We start from the raw sequence: 23,257 nt of genomic DNA, 5'->3' as shown, positions 1-23,257 counted from the left end.
AATTTTTTGGCCTCATGCCCCAAAAACAGATTTGACTAGTTTTCACCTAAAAACAGTTTTTTAGCACAAGAATACTTGTGCACTCCGAAAAACAGTTTTTCAACCCCAAAAAAAGAGTTTTTCATTCCAATTTCAACAAATAAATTATAATTTTATTAATTTACAAAATTAATTTTATCGTTTATTCCTAAATATATTACAAATCTTTATGAAATAACTTTTACTATATATAAAACACATAACTAAAGCATTTACTATCGCATTTCGAAATTCTCTATTCAAGTACATGTGTCGTATTTACTCCACCAGCTTCCGTTATTTGTTTCGCTATTTCGGATAATTGTCTATAGTGTAAAATCTGTTGACTTGAGGTAGCATTACGAAGATTTGTTCGACATCTTTCATTAGCCTGATAACACCAGGCTTTTGTCATGTTTATTTCATGTTCAGCGGTAATAAGTTGTTTTTGTACTGCACGGCTTGAACGTGACAAGACCACAACCATGGAATAGATATCAATAGCAGCATCAGCTAATCTATTAAGAATATTCTGTTCGTGTATAATATTTTTGCCATATTTAATGAGAAGAGACTCCACAGTTTGTCCAAATAAGTCTATACATTCAGCGGTGGCTTTGCCATGAGCTTGCAATTCTGTTACTAAAAAGGGAGAAAGGTCGGTACCTCCAATACCCACCGTACTGGCAGCACGTCTTGAAGCTTCCTTAAATATTAAACCCAAATTGGCAGCAGGATTTTTAAAGGCTTTTTGCAATTCTTTTAAATGCGAGCCAGCATATTGTATACCAGTCAAAGCTACAAATAATCTCAAGATATCATTGGTGCCTTCAAAAATTCTAAAAATACGCAAATCACGCATTACTCTTTCCAAGCCAGTTTCTTTCATGAAACCCATACCTCCGAGTATTTGTATAGCTTCATCGCATACATACCAAGCTGCCTCTGAAGCAAATACTTTTGAAATGGCTGCCTCTAAATGATAATCTTGACTACCAGAATCCATGTTTTGTGAAATGGTAAAAGCCATCGATTCTGTGGCATATTGTAAAACATTCATTTGGGCAATTTTCTCTTTTATTGCCTCATATTCTTTGAGTTTTTTACCAAATTGCACACGATTGTTAACATGATCCACTGCTTTTTCAATACAATATTTCATGGTTCCCGACATGGTGGCACCCATGCCAAAACGACCATTATTTAAAATATTCATGGCCACTTTAAAACCTTCACCCTCTTCTCCCAATAAATTTTCAACGGGTATTTTAACATCTTCAAAATAGACTTCTGTTGTAATGGAAGCTTTAATGCCCATTTTCTTTTCAGGAGCACCATTGGTAACACCACCAAATGCTCGTTCTACTATGAAACCGGAGGGTTTTTCTTTTTTCTCGCCCGTGACTTTGTCAACAACTTCCGTTTGAGCAAATACTGTGAAAATATCGGCCATGCCACCGTTGGAAATCCAAATTTTGGAACCATTCAATATATAATGTTTACCATCGGCCGATTTGACAGCTTTGCACTTAATAGAACTGGCATCTGAACCGGCACTGGGTTCAGTTAAACAAAATGCGGCAAATACTTTACCGGTAGCTACTTGTGGCAAATATTTGGCTTTTTGTTCGGGAGTGCCATACAATAAGATGCCTTTGAAGCCAATACTTTGATGGGCACCCAATGTAACACCCAAACCCAAATCATGGTAACCCACAATTTGACCAAGACGTCCATATTGTGTATTATTCAATTCCAATCCACCATATTCTTGTGGCACTTGTATACCAAAACCTCCCAATTCCCACAATTTATCCAAGGTTTTTTCGTCTGTCTTGCCATCTTCATCACTTTTAGCAGCATTATTAACTTCTTCGTAAAACTTTATAAAAGGTTCTGTTAAGCTTTGTGTTAGTTCCTTGTCCTCTGAACTAAGAACATCTGGGTAGGGAAATACTTGTTGTGAAACTAAATTTCCTCGGAAAATATTGGCCATAAAAGAGTAATTCGTTTTCTTATCCTCTTTTACCTCATTTTGAACTTTCACCTTGGGCACGGCAGCCGTAGAGTATCTTAGAATGTATTGCGTTTTAGGTACTTGTATCACTTTTTTTCCAATTTTCAGCATTTTGTTTAGGACTTTTTCTATTTCGTTCGTATAAAAATTATAGTATATGTGTTATTATCTTGGACTTTGCTCCGCCACTCACTTCTTTTCACAAACAAATCTTGTTGCTCAATGTTTATTTGTAACTAACAGTGATGCCGGAAGAAACCTCTTTTTTGTACAAAAACAATAATATAATTGCTATTGCTAAGTTGGTTGCCAGATGGATTTGTTGTAGTGATACCCAAAACAAATAGACAACAAGTGCCTCATAATATATATCTATCTACTTATTTATTTAATTATCTATCGATGAAGTTAGTAGTTGTTGCTAGTAAGTACAAGCATAGAGTATTTTCTATGAAAATGCCAGATATGAACTACCATCATAATTTATTATTAAAATTTCATCAAATTTTTGTAGTGAAAATCAATTTGTCACAATACCCCCACTATAATATGTTTAAATAATCCGTTAACACTGCCTCCCCAAGAAATGTCAACGTTAAGCAACAACATCTGGCAATACTAATTTCTTTGTTATTTATAAATTATTTTTTAGTATTAGCCTCCACAGCTTGTTTAGATGAAATTAGTTAACGATCAAAGTCCAGTTGTTAAAGTTGTATTGCAAAAGTGAAAAAAAGTGAATAACGTCGAAAAAATGTTGAGGATCGGACAGAAAATTTTACAAACTCCTAAGGGAAATAATTTGGTGCGTTTTTATGCAGCCGCCGTGCCCAAGGCTAGTGTTAAGCATGAAACTAAACAGGAACCCAAAACAAATCACTCGTTTATGGCAAATATTTTCCGTGGTAATCTAGTGTCGACACAGGTATTTCCCTATCCCGATGTGCTGACGCAAGATGATAAAGAACTGGTAGGCAGTTTGTTAGATCCCTTGGAAACATTCTTTACCGAAGTTAATAATGCAGCCAGAAACGATGAAAATTCAAAAATTGATGATCAAACTCTAGACCAATTATGGGAATTGGGTGCTTTTTCAATGCAGGTGCCCAATGAATATGGTGGTTTGGGTTTGAATAACACCCAGTATGGTAGACTTTGCCAAATTGTAGGTGCCAATGATTTGGGTTTGGGTATTACTATTGGTGCTCATCAAAGTATTGGTTTCAAAGGTATTTTGCTGTACGGTACTCCCGAACAAAAAGCCAAATATTTGCCACAAGTATCAACGGGAAAAGTATATGCTGCCTTTGCTTTGACCGAACCCAGTGCCGGTTCAGATGCTGGCTCCATTAAGTGTAGAGCAGTAAAATCTGCCGATGGCAAACATTATGTATTGAATGGTTCAAAAATATGGATTTCCAATGGTGGTATTGCCGATATTATGACTGTCTTTGCCCAGACAGAAATTACCGACGAAGTGACCGGTGAAAAGAAGGACAAAGTTACTGCATTTATAGTGGAAAGAGGCTTTGGTGGTGTTACCAATGGTGCACCCGAGAAGAAAATGGGTATTAAATGCTCTAACACAGCTGAGGTATACTTCGAAGATGTTAAGATTCCAATAGAAAATGTTTTGGGCCAAGAGGGTGAAGGTTTTAAAGTGGCAATGAACATTTTAAATAATGGTCGTTTTGGCATGGGTGCCACCTTGGCGGGCACCATGAAATATTGCATTGAAAAGGCTGTGGATCATGTTAACAATCGTGTACAATTTGGCAAAAAACTTAAGGAATATTCAGCCATACAGGAGAAAATTGCCCAAATGAATATGATACAATATGCCACCGAATCAATGGCTTTCCAAATTTCCCAAAACATGGATGCTGGTAGTCAAGATTACCATTTAGAAGCAGCCATATCGAAAATTTTCGCATCCGAGGCAGCCTGGTATGTTTGCGATGAATCCATACAGATTTTAGGCGGCATGGGCTTCATGAAAGAAACTGGCCTCGAAAGAGTAATGCGTGATTTGCGCATTTTCAGAATTTTTGAAGGCACCAATGATATCTTGAGACTGTTTGTGGCTTTGACAGGCATACAATATGCCGGTTCGCATTTGAAAGAATTGCAAAGAGCCTTTAAAAATCCTGCCGCCAATTTGGGTTTAATATTTAAAGAAGCCTCAAGACGTGCTGCCAGCACTGTGGGTATTGGCGGTACTGACTTATCACCTTATGTCGTCACCGACTTACAATCACATGGCAAAGCTGCTGCCGAATGTATAGACATGTTTGGTCAGACAGTGGAATCACTTTTATTGAAATATGGCAAAAACATTGTACATCAACAGAATGTTCTTAATAGATTAGCTGATGCTGCCATTGATATTTATTCCATGGTAGTGGTCCTATCACGTTCCAGCCGAGCTGTTAAGAAACAATTGCCCACCGCTGAACATGAATTGAATATGGCTAAGGCTTGGTGTTATCAGGCCAATGAAAGTGCACGCACCAATTTACGCAAAGCTACCTCCAGTCAACAATTAAGTCATTACAAAGATATGTCCGCCATTGCTCAAAATATCATACAGCATGGTACTGTTAATACGACCCATGTTATAGAATAAACGAGATAAAACCTAGTATTAGTATTATTATCAGGAATAATTGTTAAATATTTTTATAATAAATTAATTAGAAACGATACGAATTAAATAAATTTCTACTTATAAAGTGATATTAGTGAATATAAAAAAAATGTGTGTTAATTTTATTTTATCAATATAAATAGATTAGTGTTAGTATACATTTAATCAAAATGTTTATTAGCTATTGAACTTTAATAGAAAGAGATAAACTTGTTTCTTAGTAAACAACTAGTTGAGGGGCAACTACGTCATAATGTACAATAACAAATGTTAACAAACAAACTAGTTTCGCCAGTACAAAGTCCAATGTGTAAGAAACACATTTTTAACAACAAAGTACTTATAAATAAATATAAACAACAACAAAAATTTGTTTGCCAATAGAAAGAAATAAGAAAAAAAGTAGGTCAAAGTCCAGCAACAAAAATAATCTTCACATAAAATATAAAAACAAAAAATGGCAAAAATATGAAAAATAATGTTATCACAAGACTCAAGACAGAGCGATTTTCAAACGCCCTACCTGTCTAAGGGAAGTATAATTATTTTGTCCTTGAATTTGTGTACTCATTACACATTTTACAAATCTATTTAAAAGTTTTAACCGCAAAAATTTCTAAATGTTTTTCTCTTTTTCCTTGTTTTCAAGACAAGAAACGTAAACTAAAAAAACATTAAACAATTTGCAATTTTTTTAGTTAAGGAATTGAATGTTGTTATTTACATAAAACAGAAAAAAAACAATTAGTTGAAATAAACTAAACATATAAAATGAGAAAGTCATGATCGGCAGACCGTGCAAAAAATAAAAATACTAAAAACAAGAAAAATAATAAAGAAACACTTTTTACCAGGGATTCTCAATCACAATACTTAGAAAATTTCATTATGCACTTTAGGTGCAAAAGATTCTCTCTCAATTGATCCTATATTCCTAGACATTAGAGGGTGTATCTAGAAACAATCGCATAACTAATATTTTGCAAAAATTATGCGACTATATAATCCACTACTATGTAATACAGACCATGGACCCTGTTTTTTTTTAAATAGACAACGTCTGCATTACATAGGACTATTAAACGAATAATGTACTCCTATAATGTTTTTCAGAGGAGTAGCTTTGGAATTACTTAAATGGATCATGTACTTTAACAATTTCTACATTGGTGTTAGACACAAAATTAGTTCTGTGTAAGTGGTCGAGATTCTTATACAGATCACTTTGTTTGTTTGCAGTTAAAGCTACTTAGTTGCAACGCAATAAAGATTTATTTGGCCTGTGAATACAAAACACCATCAACAATTACTGCCACGGTTCTTTGCACCGGAACGACTCGGAGTTCAATGAACAACGATCAAGGATTGTCAACCCAGACAAACTGAATTTACACGTGTCGCTGCTACAACAACAACTGTCAGTACTGCATGCAAAAAGTTTCCAATATATGAAACTTTAAACTCTCGAAGCAAAAGGACGTTCTTATTCCCCTTAAACGATAATGTCAAATACACGACCGTCTTCTTTCACTCAGATCTGAATTATGAATGAATTAAATATTTTGTTTTATAGAATAAAAACTAAATAATAAATAGGTATGTATATACAAACGCTATGCAGGTGCTACACATTTTCAATGGCGTCATAAACAACTTCAAACATGTTGCGACATGATCAGGTTCAAGTGAAATGTACGCTTAATTTTAATTTTAATTTTACAATTTAAACTATTGTAATAAGTAAATTTCATATAAAAATAATACAAATTGATAAAACTAATATAAAATAATATTAGTTAATAAGTAATGTTAATTTATAAGTACTTTTTGCAACAAAATAAAATAGCAAAAGTACACAACAAATTTTGTATTATATTTTTTAAAGAAATTTTAAAAGCTATTTATAATGTGTATATTATACTAAAGTTAAGCACAAACACTAAATAAACACAACAACGACACTGTTTTATAGATTTATCAACTTTTTTTAATTTTAGAGTAAAAAATAAAAATATTTTAGTTTTTTTAATTAACAGTAAACGACAAAATTAATCGGGTAATGCCAGATTAGAGTTACATTTTGGATAAAAGGCGTTGCCAACAAGAAATAGTAAAGTGTTGCCATATACAACAGAAAAAAAGATGTTGCCAGTAGTTATAATAAGGCAATAAACGTTAAATATTTTAAAAATCTTTTGAAATTTAAACCTTAAAGGGAAACTATTATAAAAACATAAGAAAAAAGATTTAAATTTATTTTAAAAGAAAAAATTTTATAAAAAGTTTATATAAAAACATATTTTTACAATGAAAACTGAGAAACAACCTAATTTTGTTCAGAAAAAGTATTTTAAACTCAATTTCTTTAGTCTAGTGTATACTTACAATTTTATTTACTTTCCATGTTTCTAATGTATTTAAATAAAATTCCAATTTTCCATATATAGTTTTGTATTTCATTCATAAATTTCTTTTTATTTTGTTTTATGTTTTCAAACATTTTTTTTTAATACTAATAATTTTCATTTCTTTTAAAGGTTTTCCATTTGGGTTTGAGTTCTAACTGCTTTGCAACAAAGTTTCATAGTTTTTTTTTTTTGATGACGGTTTAGATTTTTGTGTATTTCTTTATAGGATTCAATTTTTATAGTCATAATTTTTAAAAAGGTTTAACAATATTCGTATGTATGATTTAGTTTTAAATAAAAATATATAAAAAAATATAATTTAAATTAATTATTTAAATAAAAAGAAAGGGAAAATAATTTAAATTTTGGGTGATGTTTATAGAATTTTTAGATTTTTTTTTAATTTTTTTTGATTGGCCTTTTTGTTGTTTTTTTTAATATTTAGTTAAAGTATTTGTCATTTCATTAAAATTTTGTTTTTATTACAAATATGTGGAACTATGTTAGATTCTTTATTTTTTTAAGTGCTGTGGTAAAAGTTGTGTTTTTTTTAATAAAAAACTATTTTGTTTTGTTTATTTTTTATTTATTTGTGGTATGAAAATATGTTTTTTTGTTTATTTTTTTACTTGTTTTTATTAAATTATTGTGTGGTGACTAGAAATAAAAATACAATATTAAATTAGAACATAATATTATGAAACTTAAATTAAAAAAATAAAAAATTTTAAAACTAATACAAAATAAGCAAAATTATTATGTTGAATTTAGAGCAAGTAATTATAAGTTTAAATGTCTTCCTTTTGTTTTTTAAGGGGTTTATGTAAATAAAAAAATTATAATTAAATTATAATTAAAATAATAATTAAATTAAAAATTATTGTTTATAAAAAAAATAATAAATTATATAATAAGTTTTGGGCTAATCTTTGCATATAAATATAGTTTATGTTTGAGCATTTTTTGGATTTTTTTTCAAAGAAAATATTTTGTTTATAAGTCATAATTGTATTTGTCGTTTTTTTTTTCTACTTATTAAATTATTTTTAAATATTTTGATTTTAAAAAGGAAAAGTAGAGTCGTTTTTTTTTTATAAGAATTTTAAGAAAAAAATTCTGTATAATAAGTTAAGGTTTTAATTTGAATTTTCTTGTTCTTGTTCGTTTTCTTTTTGTTTTGCTTTTTAATTCTTTATTTTTTGATTTTTTTTCTATTTAAACAAAAATAATTTTATTTTTATTATTTATATTTTTTATATCAAGATTTTCGAAATCCTTTTTTAATAACAAAAATAATTGTATTTTTGTTATTTGTAGTTTTTTTTTTGTTTAGTTTAGCTTTTAAAAATTGTTTAATTAAGACGAATTGCTTTGTTTTTTTTTTATATTATTGTATCACGGTATTTTTCTTGTTTTGCTTGGCATTACTGCCTTTTTAGATTTCATATTTGGCATCACTGCCTAATGATAATTATCTGGCATCCTTGTATTATTGACAAATGTAAACCATATTGTTTGTTATTGTTTACATTTGTAAATATTAACGAATTTTGCCGAACTTATATTTTGTTTACAAATTTATTAATTTTTCAATGAAATTGCTATATTTTAAAGGGATTTTCATTATTTTTTAATAAATTAAGTTATTATGGGAAATTTTCTTAAGTTTTTTTTTGACAATTTTTATTTCTTTAATTTTATGTGAAATTAGTTACTTATACAAAAACATTATTATTCGCTTTAAAACTTTATGTCATTTATAAAAATATAATAAAACCACATTGTTTTATAATTTACAAAATTCTTCTATGTTGTTTAATATTTATAGAAATTTAAGCTTAATTTTTTCGTTAATTATCGCTTCAGTTTTAGTAAATTGTTTTAAAAACAAAATTTTTCTGTGAAAATTTTTAATTTTTTTTAATACAATTTTGTTAATTTTAAACTTTTCTTTATAATTTTAAGTTTTTAAAATGTGTTTTCTTTTTGTACGCCAAAATCAGCACCAAAACTTTAAAAAAAAATCAAACAAAATTTAAAAATAAAAATGTTGCACTTTATCTAAATTCCCATAAAAATAAAACAAAATTTAGCAAAAAAAGTGTAAATTTTGAAAAAATTAAAAAAAAAAACTTTGGTTTTAATATAAAACTACTAATTTGGATTTGGGCTTTTAAAACATATTTACTAAACAATTAAATAATAATGATGTATGAAGTTTAAAAACAAAATTTCATTTAATTAAATAAAAGGCCTTGTTTGTTTTTTTTTAGTTTATAAAAAGAGCTACAATTAAATCCAAGTTTTTATATAAAATTTGTGTATGTTTTTGTTGTTTAATTTTTAAAAACTATAATACAATTATAATAAAATCACATAATACTTAAATATAAATAAACTAAGAAAAAGAAATACATTTATTTAAATATTTAAATTTCGTCCATATTAAGAATAATATATATAATTTATTTTTTAATATACTTCATATTTTTTTGGGCAAAAAATATTACCTTAACAGAAAAAAAGTAAATTGTTTTTTAAAACTTTAGTATTTTCTGTTAGTTATTAATTATTAAAGTTTGCGAGTCTGTCTGTTTTTTTTTTTAAATATAATCAAGTTTCCATAGGATCTCGTTTTTTCCATTCATATTGTATACATCTTTTTCACTCTCTTTTTCTTTGTTAAAAAAAATCTAATCAGTTCTTGTTTAGGCTTAACTTGGGCAGTAGTTATTTTTATTGAGAAAACTTATGTGGTATAAGTGCGTATAACATCTCTAATAACAGCCCGACAAAGAGGACACTGTCCACCGCCTACACCACGCCATTGTTCAATGGCACAGTCATAGCACATGCACATATGACCACAACTGTAAAGAACTGAATCAATTTGATTTTCATAGCAAATGGTACATTCAGCACCGGCAGAATCGCTATGATCAATTAGTTTTTGACTGGTAACCGAGGCACAATTATTAGCAGCTATTGATGAGGCAGTGTGGGGCTGAAACAAAAAAGAAAAACAAAAAATCAATTAAATCTATAACCTTGACTTTTAAATTGCTCCACAATTTGAAAAACAATTTTTACTTTATAAAAAAAACACTACTATCAATTATTAACTCACCTCCATAAATTGTGCGTTTGTTAGATTTCCCACTAAAGTATTAACATTTGAACTACTGCTGGCACCACTTGAACAAGAGTTGCCGCCGGCAGCAGCTGCAGCAGCATTCGCTGTATTCGTTGTCTGATTGATGCGTGCCTGTGAGGCAGACAGAGCACTATTCAAATCCATGGCTGAAGTGGCAGGCGGTAGATTTACCACCAACACAGTACCGCCACCATTCGGTTGTATTTGTATCATTTCACCAGTCGAGGGCATACTAATCATACGTCCACCGCCTGAGGGTGGTGAGCAAGTACCATTTAATATACCTGAGGTGGTACCGGCCGCCAAATTATTAGTCGATTGCATCGAGGCCAATGTGGAGGTGGAGGCGCTTATAGTGCCGTGTGTTACATTTAGCTGGGAGGGGTGTATGATTTTGCGATTATCGGAGATTTGACTATTCAAACTGTTAATAGACTCGGAAACGGGTATGTTGACTATGCGTTGCGAGGAGCCGGCCACGGCTGAGGGCGGATAATTGACCATATTGGGCAGTTGTTGACGGAACATGCGCACCGATTGTGTGGATCCATAGACATCTAAAAAGGCCCACAATTGTAAAGATTGATCAACATGCATCACCACTACCGCGGGGCCGTTATTTTTGCTAATGGTCACCTCACCATTGGGTGCCACAAAGAAGGCTATTTCATCGCCTCTTTGGGGAGCGGCTGCTATATCCTTGCTCACCACCCAGTATTCGGGACGATCTAATAGAAAGTCCGAATCGTTGGGCAAGTCACCGGGCTGCAGGGCCGATGGATTGCATGAGGTCAAACCCAAAGCCAATGCTCCCACATACATTTGTTCAGTTTTCAATATTTGCACTATTATCTTCTCGCCTATTCTTATGGGACGGGCAGTGAAAACATAACCCTGACAGAAATCATTTTCCGTGCGTGAGGCTATAAAACGATCATGTGATAAACGTACATTACGTCCTTTGGTAATGTGAAAGGGCACTGGTATTAAACGACCATTGGCATTGTATCTTAAAGGAGGCAAGCCATTGGCTAAATCAGAGGCCAAAGCCACCTGGTCACCGGTCAAATTAAGTGACTGCATAGAAGTCATAACCGTACGCTCCAACTCATGTTCATACTGGCCTGCAGGTAAAGATCTTCTAGATTGTTGATTAGGATGATGAGGATTAAGGCCAGCCATCTGAGGTCCCGGTAAAGTACCGGTCATGCCGGGAGCCATTAAGGCGGGAGGCAAGCCTACGCCACCACTTTGTTGATACATATAAATGCGGGCATCTAAGAACTCAATACCCGTACAATTACCATAAATATCTATAATAGTCCATAGTAAACCTCGGGTATCAATGCCCGACAATATCACACCCTTTTCCTCATTATTAATACCATAAATAACATCTCCCGCCGAATTGACATAATAATATAAAACATTATCTTTTTCACAGTATTGTTCATGCAAAGCCTTAGCCCAGAACCCAGGACGATTTGTCAAATCAGGACAGGCATATTTGGGCAGCGTACCCTCAAGAGTGGCAGGATCATTGCTAGTGAAACCGAAACGTATGCCACCATTCCAATTGTTTGAAATTTCAGCAAATTTTACACAAATTCTTTCATTAATGCGCACCGGACGAGCGGAAAAGGTAATGGCGCGACAAAAACTCTCGAAACGTCTAGCCAACGTGCCATCACGAGAAATGCGTATATTATCACCATGCACATGATGAAATTGTAGGGGTGGCAAGTTATTGGGTCCCGGGCAAGATGATGGTGAACGACGTACTAAAAAAGAATAAGAAATTTATGAAAATTAGTTGTGTTTTAGTTGAATTTTTAAAAGAAAATATTAAGATATTAAAATGCTTTGACAAAAATGTTAAGCAATTATTTGTTTACAGATAGTTCTTCCCTTATTTCAGAAATGATTTGCAACTGAAATTAGTTATATTTCTAGCTGAGGGGTGGAAATAACGCTTTTCAATAGAAACAATCAGTTGCAAGTAATTTTGTTCGAATTACTAAACATAAATGAAAAACCCTTAATACACATGACAATTATCTCAGACAATAATGCGGAACACTTGTTTCAAAATGAAATCCTAAGAGAATTGTACAAAATATTGTAATAAAACAAATATAAAAATGCATAAAGAAAAATTGCATGAAAAACGAACATTTTGTTTGTTTTGGAAGCTATTTTTAGTTATTTTACACAATCAGAAATGTAAGAAATATTTAGGTTTTAAATTTTGTAAGAAAGAATTACTTTTCATCTAATATTTTCATTAGTTTTAATACAGCCTCAATCAATACTGCCTTATCTCTCTTGATGTGATGGTAATATTACCATCATATTAATTTGTCAAAATTGGCAACTCTTTAATTATGTTTACATTGTTTTGACAACATCTTAACGGTAGATTTTAAGTATGGCCAATGATTTGTTTTTTTACGCGTTTTTTTTAGGAAAAAATATTTAATCATCATTTTAGCAAAATAACTTAACAAATTAAATTAACTCTAGGAATTTGACTAAATTTCTAACTATTAATCTAGTAATATGTCATGTTTTTCTAATGATTTCCTTAACATAACAATCACAAAATGCTCAAACATAAAAAAGAAGAATTTAAAAAAAAACAATGATTTTTTTTATTTATAAAGCATTAAACTAGTGTTTAATGAACAAATTGTTAAGCATTAAAAGTATGTATGTATGTATGTATGTATGTATGTATGTATGTATGTATGTATGTATGTATGTATGTATGTATGTATGTATGTATGTATGTATGAATGAAAAAACGTGATTTCCTTTGTACATTTTTTTTCTATAATTATTACTTTAAGACGTTGTATAGCAGCTTGGTGGATAGCCATGGAATTTTCTTTAAACGTTAGAGGAATATTAAAAACTCTAACCTAAATTTAAGGCAGAAAAAACATTAAAGAAAAATAAAACGTAATTTATGCATAATAAGTTTTTCATCCATTAATAAGGTTAAACACACCAGCAAGCAGATCTTGTCTTAAAAATTTCTTAGAACGGAAGTAAAATCAATGTTTGTTATAGATTTTGTTTCTCTTCAGACATGTTTGTTAGGACGTGTTTAAACTTCCTTAAAAAGCGGTTTATTTTCTTCCTCTACTCTACTGTTATTTAAGCACACCGATTTAAAGCAGTCTTGAGATATAAATCAGTTTAGTGGTTAAAAAGAAAAGAAGCGGAAGTTAAACTAATATTCATAATTATTGAAATATACACAAGGAATACATTGAACTCTTGAAATATATCAAATTTCTTGTTAAGATTTTCGTTTAATCTTAAAAAAAACTACCTAATAATTTCTGTTCTCTTTCAAAATATCCCTTTTCTGGCATAAAAGAAACCACTAACAAAATTTTTTGTTTAATTATTTGTATAAGAAAAAACATCTGTCGTTTTTTTCCTATATATGTTTGAGTTAAGGGGATCAAAAACTACCCCTAATGTACAAAGACTAAAGTTTTAAGTCATTGTAGCATAATTTGTAACGCTCTTTTCCCTTTTCCCATTTACTACTAAACTAAATATTAAAAGATCAACCCCTATTTTTATAAACTCTACCTGCTCTTTAACTATAGTCGAGACTTTTAAATTATTTATTTTCTTTATATTTCTGAAAATTTATCTTAAAGATCTTTTTTTTCAGTTTGTTTTAAATCAGGTTTTATTTTAAGTCTTCTTTTTTTCCTTATAAAAAACGCCAGCTGGCACATGCCCTTCTTCAAAAATTTTATAAATTTATCTTTCGTTTTCTTTTCCATTATCAACGAGGGTAGCGAGGTATGTTGAAATGTTGAGGGTTTACTTTCTGAACATGTGCATTTTTTTCTTGATTTTTTTATGTCGCCAGTTAGTTTATTGTTATTATGGATGGCACGCGCCAAGACAAGCTATCATCCTTATGTTCCCTTCACATTTTTAAGCATTTATATTTTTTTGTGTAAAAAAGCTTCTGTAAATGTTATTTTTGAACTTGTTTTTTGGGGTTTTTTGTTCTTTTTATACACATGTCGTTGATGTGCTAAATTTAGTCGAGAAAAAACATTTAACCACATCCTTAGTCTTTTTTAAAAAACATATTACCTATAAAGGAATTTATTTTTAAACTTTATATATACATAAAATATCATCAATTAAAAAACTTTACAAAAAAAGTATAAATTGTTTTAAACCTCACAAAAAAGCACTTAATTAACAACACTTGTACACAGGAAGATGCCAATTGTTTTTTAGTTACTAAGCCTTGACAATTTAGCGTTTTTTGCGTTAGATTAAGTGCTTATATTTAAAACAATATTTACATTTTTCTCGAATGTTGTGTTTTATATTACAATCTAATGATTTCATCATGTAACCAGTAAAAGAAACCTGATTTACAGTGTATTTGCTTTTTTAATTTATTGAATTTGAAATTGCTCGTTTTATTTTAATGTTTTTTTTTTTTGTTTTTTTAACAAACTCAAGAAAAATTCCCACGCTCAAGAGAAGAAACAAAAAATGAAAAAAGAAACACAAATTATCGTGAATCAGTTGTTAGTTTCAAATACTTTATACAACTTTTTTCAAAGACAACATAATTTTTTTGTGGTTTAATAGTTTAAAAATAAGCTTAACAATTGCAAATTGCAAAAAATTACATGCAGGTTGTTTAAAAAATCGAGAAATCTTTGACATAACTGAGAGCATAACAAGAGAGACAAGAAAAAAACTCTCTGCATTAGTTATAGCAGATGTACAAGAATGGTAAAAAGATTTTTTCCCACGTTAAACATAAATGATTTTAAATTTTTTTTCTTTTCGTTTAAGTTGGAAAAACTTAAATGTTAATGTTTACACAGGAAAATTATATATAAAAATGTAATTTTCTTAAAATTATATAAAAAATTAAAAAAAAAGAAACTTTATATTTTCTAACACCTTTAACAGGTTTAAATAACTTTTATTTAACAGAAGCCATATATAAGCTTATAACTACCACAATTTCCTTTAGGAACAGAACTAGAGTGTTAAACTAAAAAAATAACCAGCTTAAGTTTAAATAAAGAAGACGCAAAAAATGGAAAAATAATACAAAAAAAAAAAACAAGAAATACACACTTCCGTTTTAAGCTCATTTATTATTAAATAAAAACAAGCAGACTATATAGATAAAAAAATACACATATTAGTTGCAAAAAAAAGAACATTCTAAATCCAGACTGTGTTGCACAACATCAAAACAAATGTAGTACAAAAAAAAATAATGGATAATCATGGGTCACTTCACTATAAACTAAAGTTTAATAAACTCTTTGCTTGAAATGTTAGTGGAATAAAATATAATATTTTAAAACAAATACGCTAAGTAATTTGATAATCTACACATATGATTACTTAACTCATGACAGATCTGTAGTGTAGTGTAAATATTAATAATATGGGTTTCTTTAGAATAATTTTGAAATTTTAAACAAAAACTTTGGCTATCACAATTTTATTTTAATATTTAAATGCTTTAATTTTATTTTTTTCTTTATTAAAATATAAAGTTAACAAAAATTGTATGTTATTTTTAGCATAATTTTTAATAAAAAATTATAAAATATTAATGTTTTGCTTAAAATCGTTTGTTTTGCAAATAAACTGCTAAGTTGGTAACACTTTCTTCCTTTCTTTTGTTAAATGTCAACAGACAATGATGCCACATGGATAAAAGTTTTTTTGTTAAAAATTAATGCAAAATTCAAAGAAATTGAGTAAAATTCTGTTATATTTGTAAAATTTTCATAAAAGTAAAAAATTATATAAATGTGCTAAAAAATGCTTAAAAAACTCTATATTTTTTATTAAAATATTTATGTTTAGTGGGTAAAACATGTTTTTATTTTTCCCTTAAAAAAAAGAAAAAAATCTCTAGCAATTGCGGTTAGAGGTTTTTTGAAACAAAACCATCTTAAACCTAATGACTTAAACTAAAAAAGAAAAGAGTAGAAATTTTAGCACACTTAAGAGGTCAATTAAGTTAAAGTACATTAAGTAAAACTCACAAAATGTTTTTTATATAATATATGAAGTCAAACCTTAAAAAATTAAATTTCTATTTAAGTTTTGTTTTATTTAAACAAAAAACAACTAAAAACAATCTACAACATTATTTTCTAAACACCCTTTGTTGAATTTCCTCTTAAAGATGTTTACAACAACAACAGCAATAAATTAAGTACCCCTTTTTTTGTCTGTTTATATGCTGAAGTTTATTATTTAAACTACTTCAACAAATAATTATCGTCATCATTTATTTTTAAGCATGTACTTTAAAGATATTCAGCTGTTTATAAGCATATGTATGTATATATGCTTGAATGATACAAAGAATAGTGATAAAAATTTGTATGATATAATTATCATGTTTTAATTATAATAGAATTTTACAAAACAATATAAAAAGTTGTGGTTTTTTATACATAATCGCCTAACCCATAAACACTTAATAATGTAGTGTTGAAGATAAAATTTATAGAAATTTTCCCTTTTAGTATTTATAAGTATGAATTCGTTATTTATTTAAATTAATTAAATTCTTCATATTTCTATAATATTTCATTAAATTTCTAAATTTTAATTTTTTTATATATAAATTAAAATTTTGCTATATTTCTTTTTAAATTTTAAAGTTTTGTGTTAATTTTTACTCAAATTATTAATTTGTACGAATGTTGTGGCAAATATCTTAACTTTTTCCAATAAAGCATTTTTTGACATCTGGCATCATTATTTTTTCTATTGTGAGACATTTTTCATACTGCATAACGGTAAATAAGCTATTGTTTACATTTTACTTGAAAGGTGTTGCCAATTTATAGATTTTAATGGGAAATAGCCGGTTTTTGTTAAAGAAAAGTGAAAATTTTTTAATAAAAGTATCTTAAACAGAAAAAATTTGAAAAACTAAGCATTTGAACAAAAAATATTAAATAATATAATAAAATATGTTTCAAATTTTATATATTTTACATAAATATTTTAAAATTCAAACGTAGGTTTTTAAATGTGTTTTCTTTAAAATTTTCATAATTTTTTGTTAAAGAAAATCAAGACAATATTATTTAATTACTTTGTTTTTCTATGAAATTGATATTTGTATTTTATTAAAAATTGTGCATGGGTGTTTAAGCGATCTTTGAAACATCTAAGTTGTATGACACCACGCATGTTTAGTTAATATTGTTATTTTAATAATTTTAAGTGGGTTTTGGAGTAAAAAAAGAAAAACGGCTTTTATAGTAAATTTACAGGTGTAGTAAAGAGACCACGCAATTTTTTTTTATCAAAACCAAATATTCATTGATAAATTTTTGTTTGAAATCACAAAAATTAACATAGTTTAAATGATTGCTTATTTTTATTTAATAAAAGTGGGAGTATGTATGTTTGAAATTTTGGTAATTTAATAAACCATGTTAACATATTTTTAATATAAATAACATTTAACCTTTAAAGGTCGCTTTTCACTTTTAAGGTAATAAAAAATTAAAATGCAAACTATTGTTATGAACTTCCGTTTAAAAAAGAAAAATATGTACATTTAAATGAAAATGTTTGTTTTTGTTTTTTAAAACAAATTAATTGTTGACACACGTTGTAGCTTAACAATATGAACAAATTAGCTTTAAAGGTTTTCAAAGGCTAGACTTTGATTTTCATTGATGTTTAGGAAAAGTCATTAAAATCTAAAAAACAGGGTGTTAGGGTGTAGTTTTATTGTTAATGTTGTTTTTTGTAGAAGTGTGTTTTAAGAATAATAATCAACTGGTTAGACGACACGTGACCTAAACGACAAACAACCTACGCCTGGTTTTTAAATGGTTTATAATTTTAAATAATAAACACTTAGGCGTTAGACAAAGTCTATACAGAAATTTCTTATAAATGAGTAATAATTGTATATATATATATGTATATTTTTTCAAAAAACAAGCCGATTTCTTTTAATATTTCTTTATTTTAAAGAAATACATATACAAAACAAATTGTGTGCTTATGTGGTGTTAAAATGTATTTTATTTGATTTCATTTTTTTTTTTTTTGTTCTTTAAATCACTGAAGCATAAGACCTCTTCTAAGAATCTACCATATCGTCTATATGTTTATAAATACATACAATATATAAGACTATATGCATATGTAGGAATATAGACAAAATTGTGTGTGTATATGCATCACTGAACCATAAATATGACAAGTTATTTTTACTTATTTAGAATCCCTACAACAGAAGTACTTCTCTACAACTCTAGAAAATGTAAAGAAACTATTTAGTTTTTTTCACTTTTCTTTTAAAGAAATATCTATAAATTTATAAAGTTTATTAGCCTTTATTTTTCTATATATGTGCTGGCTGGCTGACTCTGTATAATTTTCTCTTCCGTTTCATTATCTATCTGTTTTTTTTTACAATAGATTTAAGAAAATTATATATGTAGCTTGTTTATCGAAGCATTACAATGTAATAAATACAAACAACATGATCACCGGCATATTTTATTTTTCAGCTACTATATTATTTGTTATAACAAAATTTAATACTGTTTCTTTATTAAAGAAAATGGTTTGTTTTTAGTTTTTAGCCAATTTAAGCACTCAAGCATGTTAAGTTTTTTTTTATTTAATTAAAATTTTAAAAAGAAACTCTATAAACTTTTATAGATTTAGTTAAAAGACAAGGAAATTTCGATTTTCTATAAAACGCTAATATGGTAACACTTTCAAAGGGTAATAAATAATCAACAGATCAAATTTAAAACTTCATTTTAAAGAAAATTTATTGAATTTTGTTATTTTTAAACAATTAAAACTTGTATCATTAATATCCTTAAAAGATATAGCGATTTTCTTAAAACGCTAATGTGTTAACTTATAGGGACATCATTGACACATTTTATTTTAACACAGAGAGTAGGTGTTGCCAGACACAAAACTTTACTGACAACACTTTATATCCTTAAAAAATAGCGATTTTCTTAAAACGATAATGTGTTAATACATTATAGGGACACTATTGACACATTTTATTTTGACACAGAGGGTAAGTGTTGCCAGACAGCAAACTTAACTTACAAAACTTTAAAAGCGGCCAAAAAAGTTTTATTCATTTAGAATAAGGAAATTGGAATTACTTAACCTTTTAAAATATCATTTTTATTATAAAATAAGATTTAAATTATTAAAATCTTTGGGAATTTGATTTAAGAAAACAAAATTATAAAAAAAACTTTGTAAATATTTAGAATGAATGCTATTTAAATGCGATCAAAATGTGTTATATATATAAAAAGAGGTTAAAACCAGTTTGTGTTTAAAAAAATATATGTATATTCCCATAATAATTAAAGTAAATATTTATATATACGCGTTTTGAAAAGCACCCACTATTATAACCTAAAATAAACAAAATATATAATTTATGCAAATTTATTAAAAAAAACCAAAAATGTTTGTCTCATTATATCTTATCTGGTTATGTTTTTCTGTTAAAGGGAAGTTGTATATATTATTGCAAAACTTTGTTAAACAAAAAATAATTTCCAATATTTTTAAGATAAAACAAACAAACAAACAAAAGCAACAAATTAAAACTGTTTTAAAGAAAAGGTAAATGTCAAAAATAACACCACCTATAGAGAGTTGAAAAAAAACAGCTGCAATTTTGTAGTTTTCAATACCTGTAATAACTGCAGGTGAGATAAAATTCCATTTTACAAAATTATATGAGGGCCGGTTTTTTATTTTTCTGTAAAACTCAGCTTAAAGGAATTTCAATAATTTAAAAATGTTTGTTCTTTTTGTATATTATTGGGAAAATTGTTAAGGCAAAGAAAAACGTGTGCGTAAAGATAACACAGGAAAATATTTAAACATATGTTGTTGTTGTTGTTGGTTATTTGCTGGCATCTAGGCTACTTATTATACATGTACATAAAGTAGGAGCAGCTGTTGCTTAACTATAACTATTTCAATTATTTCAAATTGCTGGCAATTTACTATGTGCACAAATTTGAAATTTTGAAAAGACTAAAATTTAAAATCATTTTTTTAAGTATTAACAAAAGCAGCTGTATCTTTATATAAAAAAATAATTTTTATTTTGCTTAAAACCCAAGTTTAAACCCTTTTTATGTTAAAAACCGGTTAAAAGTTTAAACTTCAAAGATTAAACACCGCTAATTTATAAATAAACAAAAACTGTTTAATCTTTTTTACCAACAATCTGTTAACATTTTAACAAAAATTTATTATTAAACAATTAGTTAATGTTATCTATTACAAACAAAAATCAGTTAATTTTTGTGTAATTAACAAAAAAGCCCCATTTCCAAAAATCAGGTAAATTAAAAACTCGCCAAAACACAAGTCATAAACTTGTTAAAACGATGACACATTTTGCAATTGTAATAAATTAATAAAACAAATTTTAACTGATTACGCTATATTATTGATATATTTTTGGCAAAATCAATTGTATTTAGATAAGAAATTGTTATTTGAAAAGTAGTTAAGAGATAAAAAATAAGAATTTCAACAAAGTGAATAAAGAAAAAGGAAAATTAAGAAATTTATTTTATTATTAAGTGTTTAACGTTTAAAATTTCCCAAAAAACTAACTTATTTATTAACTAAAGTGTTAATTATGTAAATTTTCTTTCAAAAAAAGTTTTATAGTTTATTCTATTATTTAACAAAATCGGTTATATTTACTTTAGGTTTTATACAATTTTATTCCCCTTATAAGATATAATACATAATGTTTAAAATAAATAAACAAACATTAAATTAAAAAATAGCAAAGTTAACAACAACAAAAACTACATAAATGGGTTAAAAGTAAACCGTGAGAAGTTTAAAGAAATTGATTAACAATTTTCAAGAAGTTCATAGTTGTAATACAAACGAAAAAAAGAGAGACAGAGAGAAAAACCAAGTGATCGCAAACAAATAAAGAGTATAAAAGAAAATACACTGATAAAAATTTTAAAAATAATTAGTTTAAATAAATATTTATTAATTTTAACTCTTTTTCCTTTTAACAATTTAAAGTTTTACACAAAAACCTTAAATATTACATTTTAGCTTTAACTAAGTTAAATTTTCAGCTAAAACGCGCTTAATATGGCAACTCTAACCCAAAGTAAACAAACCAATACTTTAGCATAAACTTCAAGTGAAAAAGTAACAGAAATAAATCAAGCACTAACAAAAACATAAACAAACCATTGACATCTAACACAAACGAAAATAACAAACTTTGTTAATAAACAAAATTATTAAATGACAATTTTTGGATAAAATCAAACTAACCTTTCTGCCAGTGTTTAATTACTAACACAAATACTACTAAAAAGTATAAAACTTACTCATAGTTTAATTATTTGTTGGTTAATTTTGTAAAAGAAGAAAAAAAAACAACAACAACTACAGAGTAGAAGAATGAATGAAGAAAAAAAACTAAAACACTACATGTCTGTTGTTTTCTTTAATTCATTGAGGAAGATAATATCTTTGTTTAACTTTAGGTTAAAGAGATAAAACTTTACACAATAGTCATAAGCTTTATAATAAAGATCTGTTTTTTAGATGGAGAAGTAAATAATAAAAACAAGAAAGATAAATTTAATAGTAAAGACGTGCGTGGAAAACTAAAATCAGTTAATGAAAACTAAAGAAAAAAAGGCTAAAATTAAGGTGAATTGCTGCAAAGAAAAGTATATAATGAATTCCTGCAAAGAAACGTATAGGTATAATGCCGATTTCTTAATGAACAAAAAAACCTCAAATGAGAACTATTTTACTTAAATTCGCCATTATTTTGACAATATTTAATAACTTGTTTTTAGTAAACAAAAATGTCAAAAAATACATTGTAATTGTTGTAATTATTGAGTTTTTAAACTTGTTGTCTGTTTTAAAGGGATAAATAACGCTTATTTAAACATAAACATTAGCATTATACAAGAAGCCAGGTATGACAACTTAAAAGGTAAACAATAACAATACAGAGTTGCGCTAATAAACAGTAATGTCAATTATATAATTGTAATGATATGCTGCAAATTTAAAGCTTTTATTAAAAAAAGCGCTTAAAAGACATTACTCTTAATGTTTACATCTTGCCGATGATGATTTTCTTGGAGTTTGTTGATGTTTTTTGTTTAAAATATATTTTCCCAGCCACAAATAGCTTTTAAACATATAACATAAGAAGGTTTGTTTGTTTTCTATACAAAGAAAAAAAATCAAGGTTCAAACGTGTGGTTTTTTTTTAAATTGACTTAATAAGTGAGTAATTTTTTGTTTATAAACGGAAGAGTTTTTTCAGAAAAATATTTCAGTTTTAAAAGCATTATGAGTTTAATTTTGGTTTGTTTATGCATGATGTTTTTAGTGTTTTTTTTTTTATTTATCCAAACTAATGTTTAATTAAATATGATTTATTATAAAAAATAAAATCTATTGTTTTATTAGGAAATTATAATAAACCATGTTTGTGCTCTATTTTGAATTAATTGCAACATGTTGTAACTTGTATACAACAACTAAATAACAGTTTTATAGCGTGCAGCATGCTACAGCATGAATGAACATGTTATAGCAATAAAAAAGGGTTAATTTTTGTTTAAGGCAAAACGGTAAAATGCAATAAATAAAAAGAAAGTTTTGAAAAAAAACTAAAAACTTTTTTATAAAATTTTGGGAATTTATAAAAAAAAAATCTTAAAAAATAATTTAAAATGTTTAAAATTTTGTATAAAAAATTACAAGTTTTAATGAATTTTTCTTGAAAATTATTTAAAATTTAATAAATCTATGACATTTTTCAAAATTTTTACAAAATTGGAATTTCAAAAATCAAATAAAAAAATCTTTAAAATTTCTAAACTTTCGATCTTATTCAAACTAGTGATTTTTTCTCAATTTTTCCAAAACAAATTTCT

General features: G+C 27.6%; 3 protein-coding genes across 4 annotated transcripts in view; 1 reads left to right on the top strand and 2 right to left on the bottom strand.

Annotated features, from left to right (window-relative positions):
• Positions 1-130: 130 nt before the first annotated feature.
• Positions 131-2,267, bottom strand: LOC111683092 (very long-chain specific acyl-CoA dehydrogenase, mitochondrial-like). The gene has a single exon (XM_046950828.1). The coding sequence runs from the start codon at positions 2,144-2,146 to the stop codon at positions 275-277; it is 1,872 nt and encodes a 623-aa protein (XP_046806784.1). The 5' UTR covers positions 2,147-2,267; the 3' UTR covers positions 131-274.
• Positions 2,268-2,705: 438 nt separating this feature from the next.
• Positions 2,706-4,771, top strand: LOC111683088 (very long-chain specific acyl-CoA dehydrogenase, mitochondrial-like). The gene has a single exon (XM_023445123.2). It carries the CDS (start codon positions 2,790-2,792, stop codon positions 4,659-4,661), a length of 1,872 nt encoding a protein of 623 aa, XP_023300891.1. The 5' UTR covers positions 2,706-2,789; the 3' UTR covers positions 4,662-4,771.
• Positions 4,772-9,696: 4,925 nt separating this feature from the next.
• Positions 9,697-23,257, bottom strand: part of LOC111683086 (protein neuralized) — a 36,076-nt gene continuing 22,515 nt past the window's right edge. For both annotated transcript variants that reach the window (XM_023445118.2, XM_023445119.2), the window contains exons 2-3: positions 10,218-12,025; positions 9,697-10,094 (exon numbers count right to left, since the gene is read on the bottom strand). In XM_023445118.2, the coding sequence (XP_023300886.2) occupies positions 9,840-10,094; positions 10,218-12,025 (2,063 nt within the window). In that variant the 3' untranslated portion in view covers positions 9,697-9,839. The remainder of the gene's footprint in view (positions 10,095-10,217; positions 12,026-23,257) is intronic.

This window comes from Lucilia cuprina, chromosome 4, assembly GCF_022045245.1.
Source record: "Lucilia cuprina isolate Lc7/37 chromosome 4, ASM2204524v1, whole genome shotgun sequence".
Taxonomy (NCBI): domain Eukaryota; kingdom Metazoa; phylum Arthropoda; class Insecta; order Diptera; family Calliphoridae; genus Lucilia; species Lucilia cuprina.
Note: the sequence above shows the minus strand (reverse complement) of the source record. Positions and strands in the feature narration are given on the sequence as shown.

Bases quoted from the DNA above. Each gene is read 5' to 3' on its own strand.
- LOC111683092 (XM_046950828.1), bottom strand. From the start codon at position 2,146: ATGCTGAAAATTGGAAAAAAAGTGATACAAGTACCTAAAACGCAATAC.
- LOC111683088 (XM_023445123.2), top strand. From the start codon at position 2,790: ATGTTGAGGATCGGACAGAAAATTTTACAAACTCCTAAGGGAAATAAT.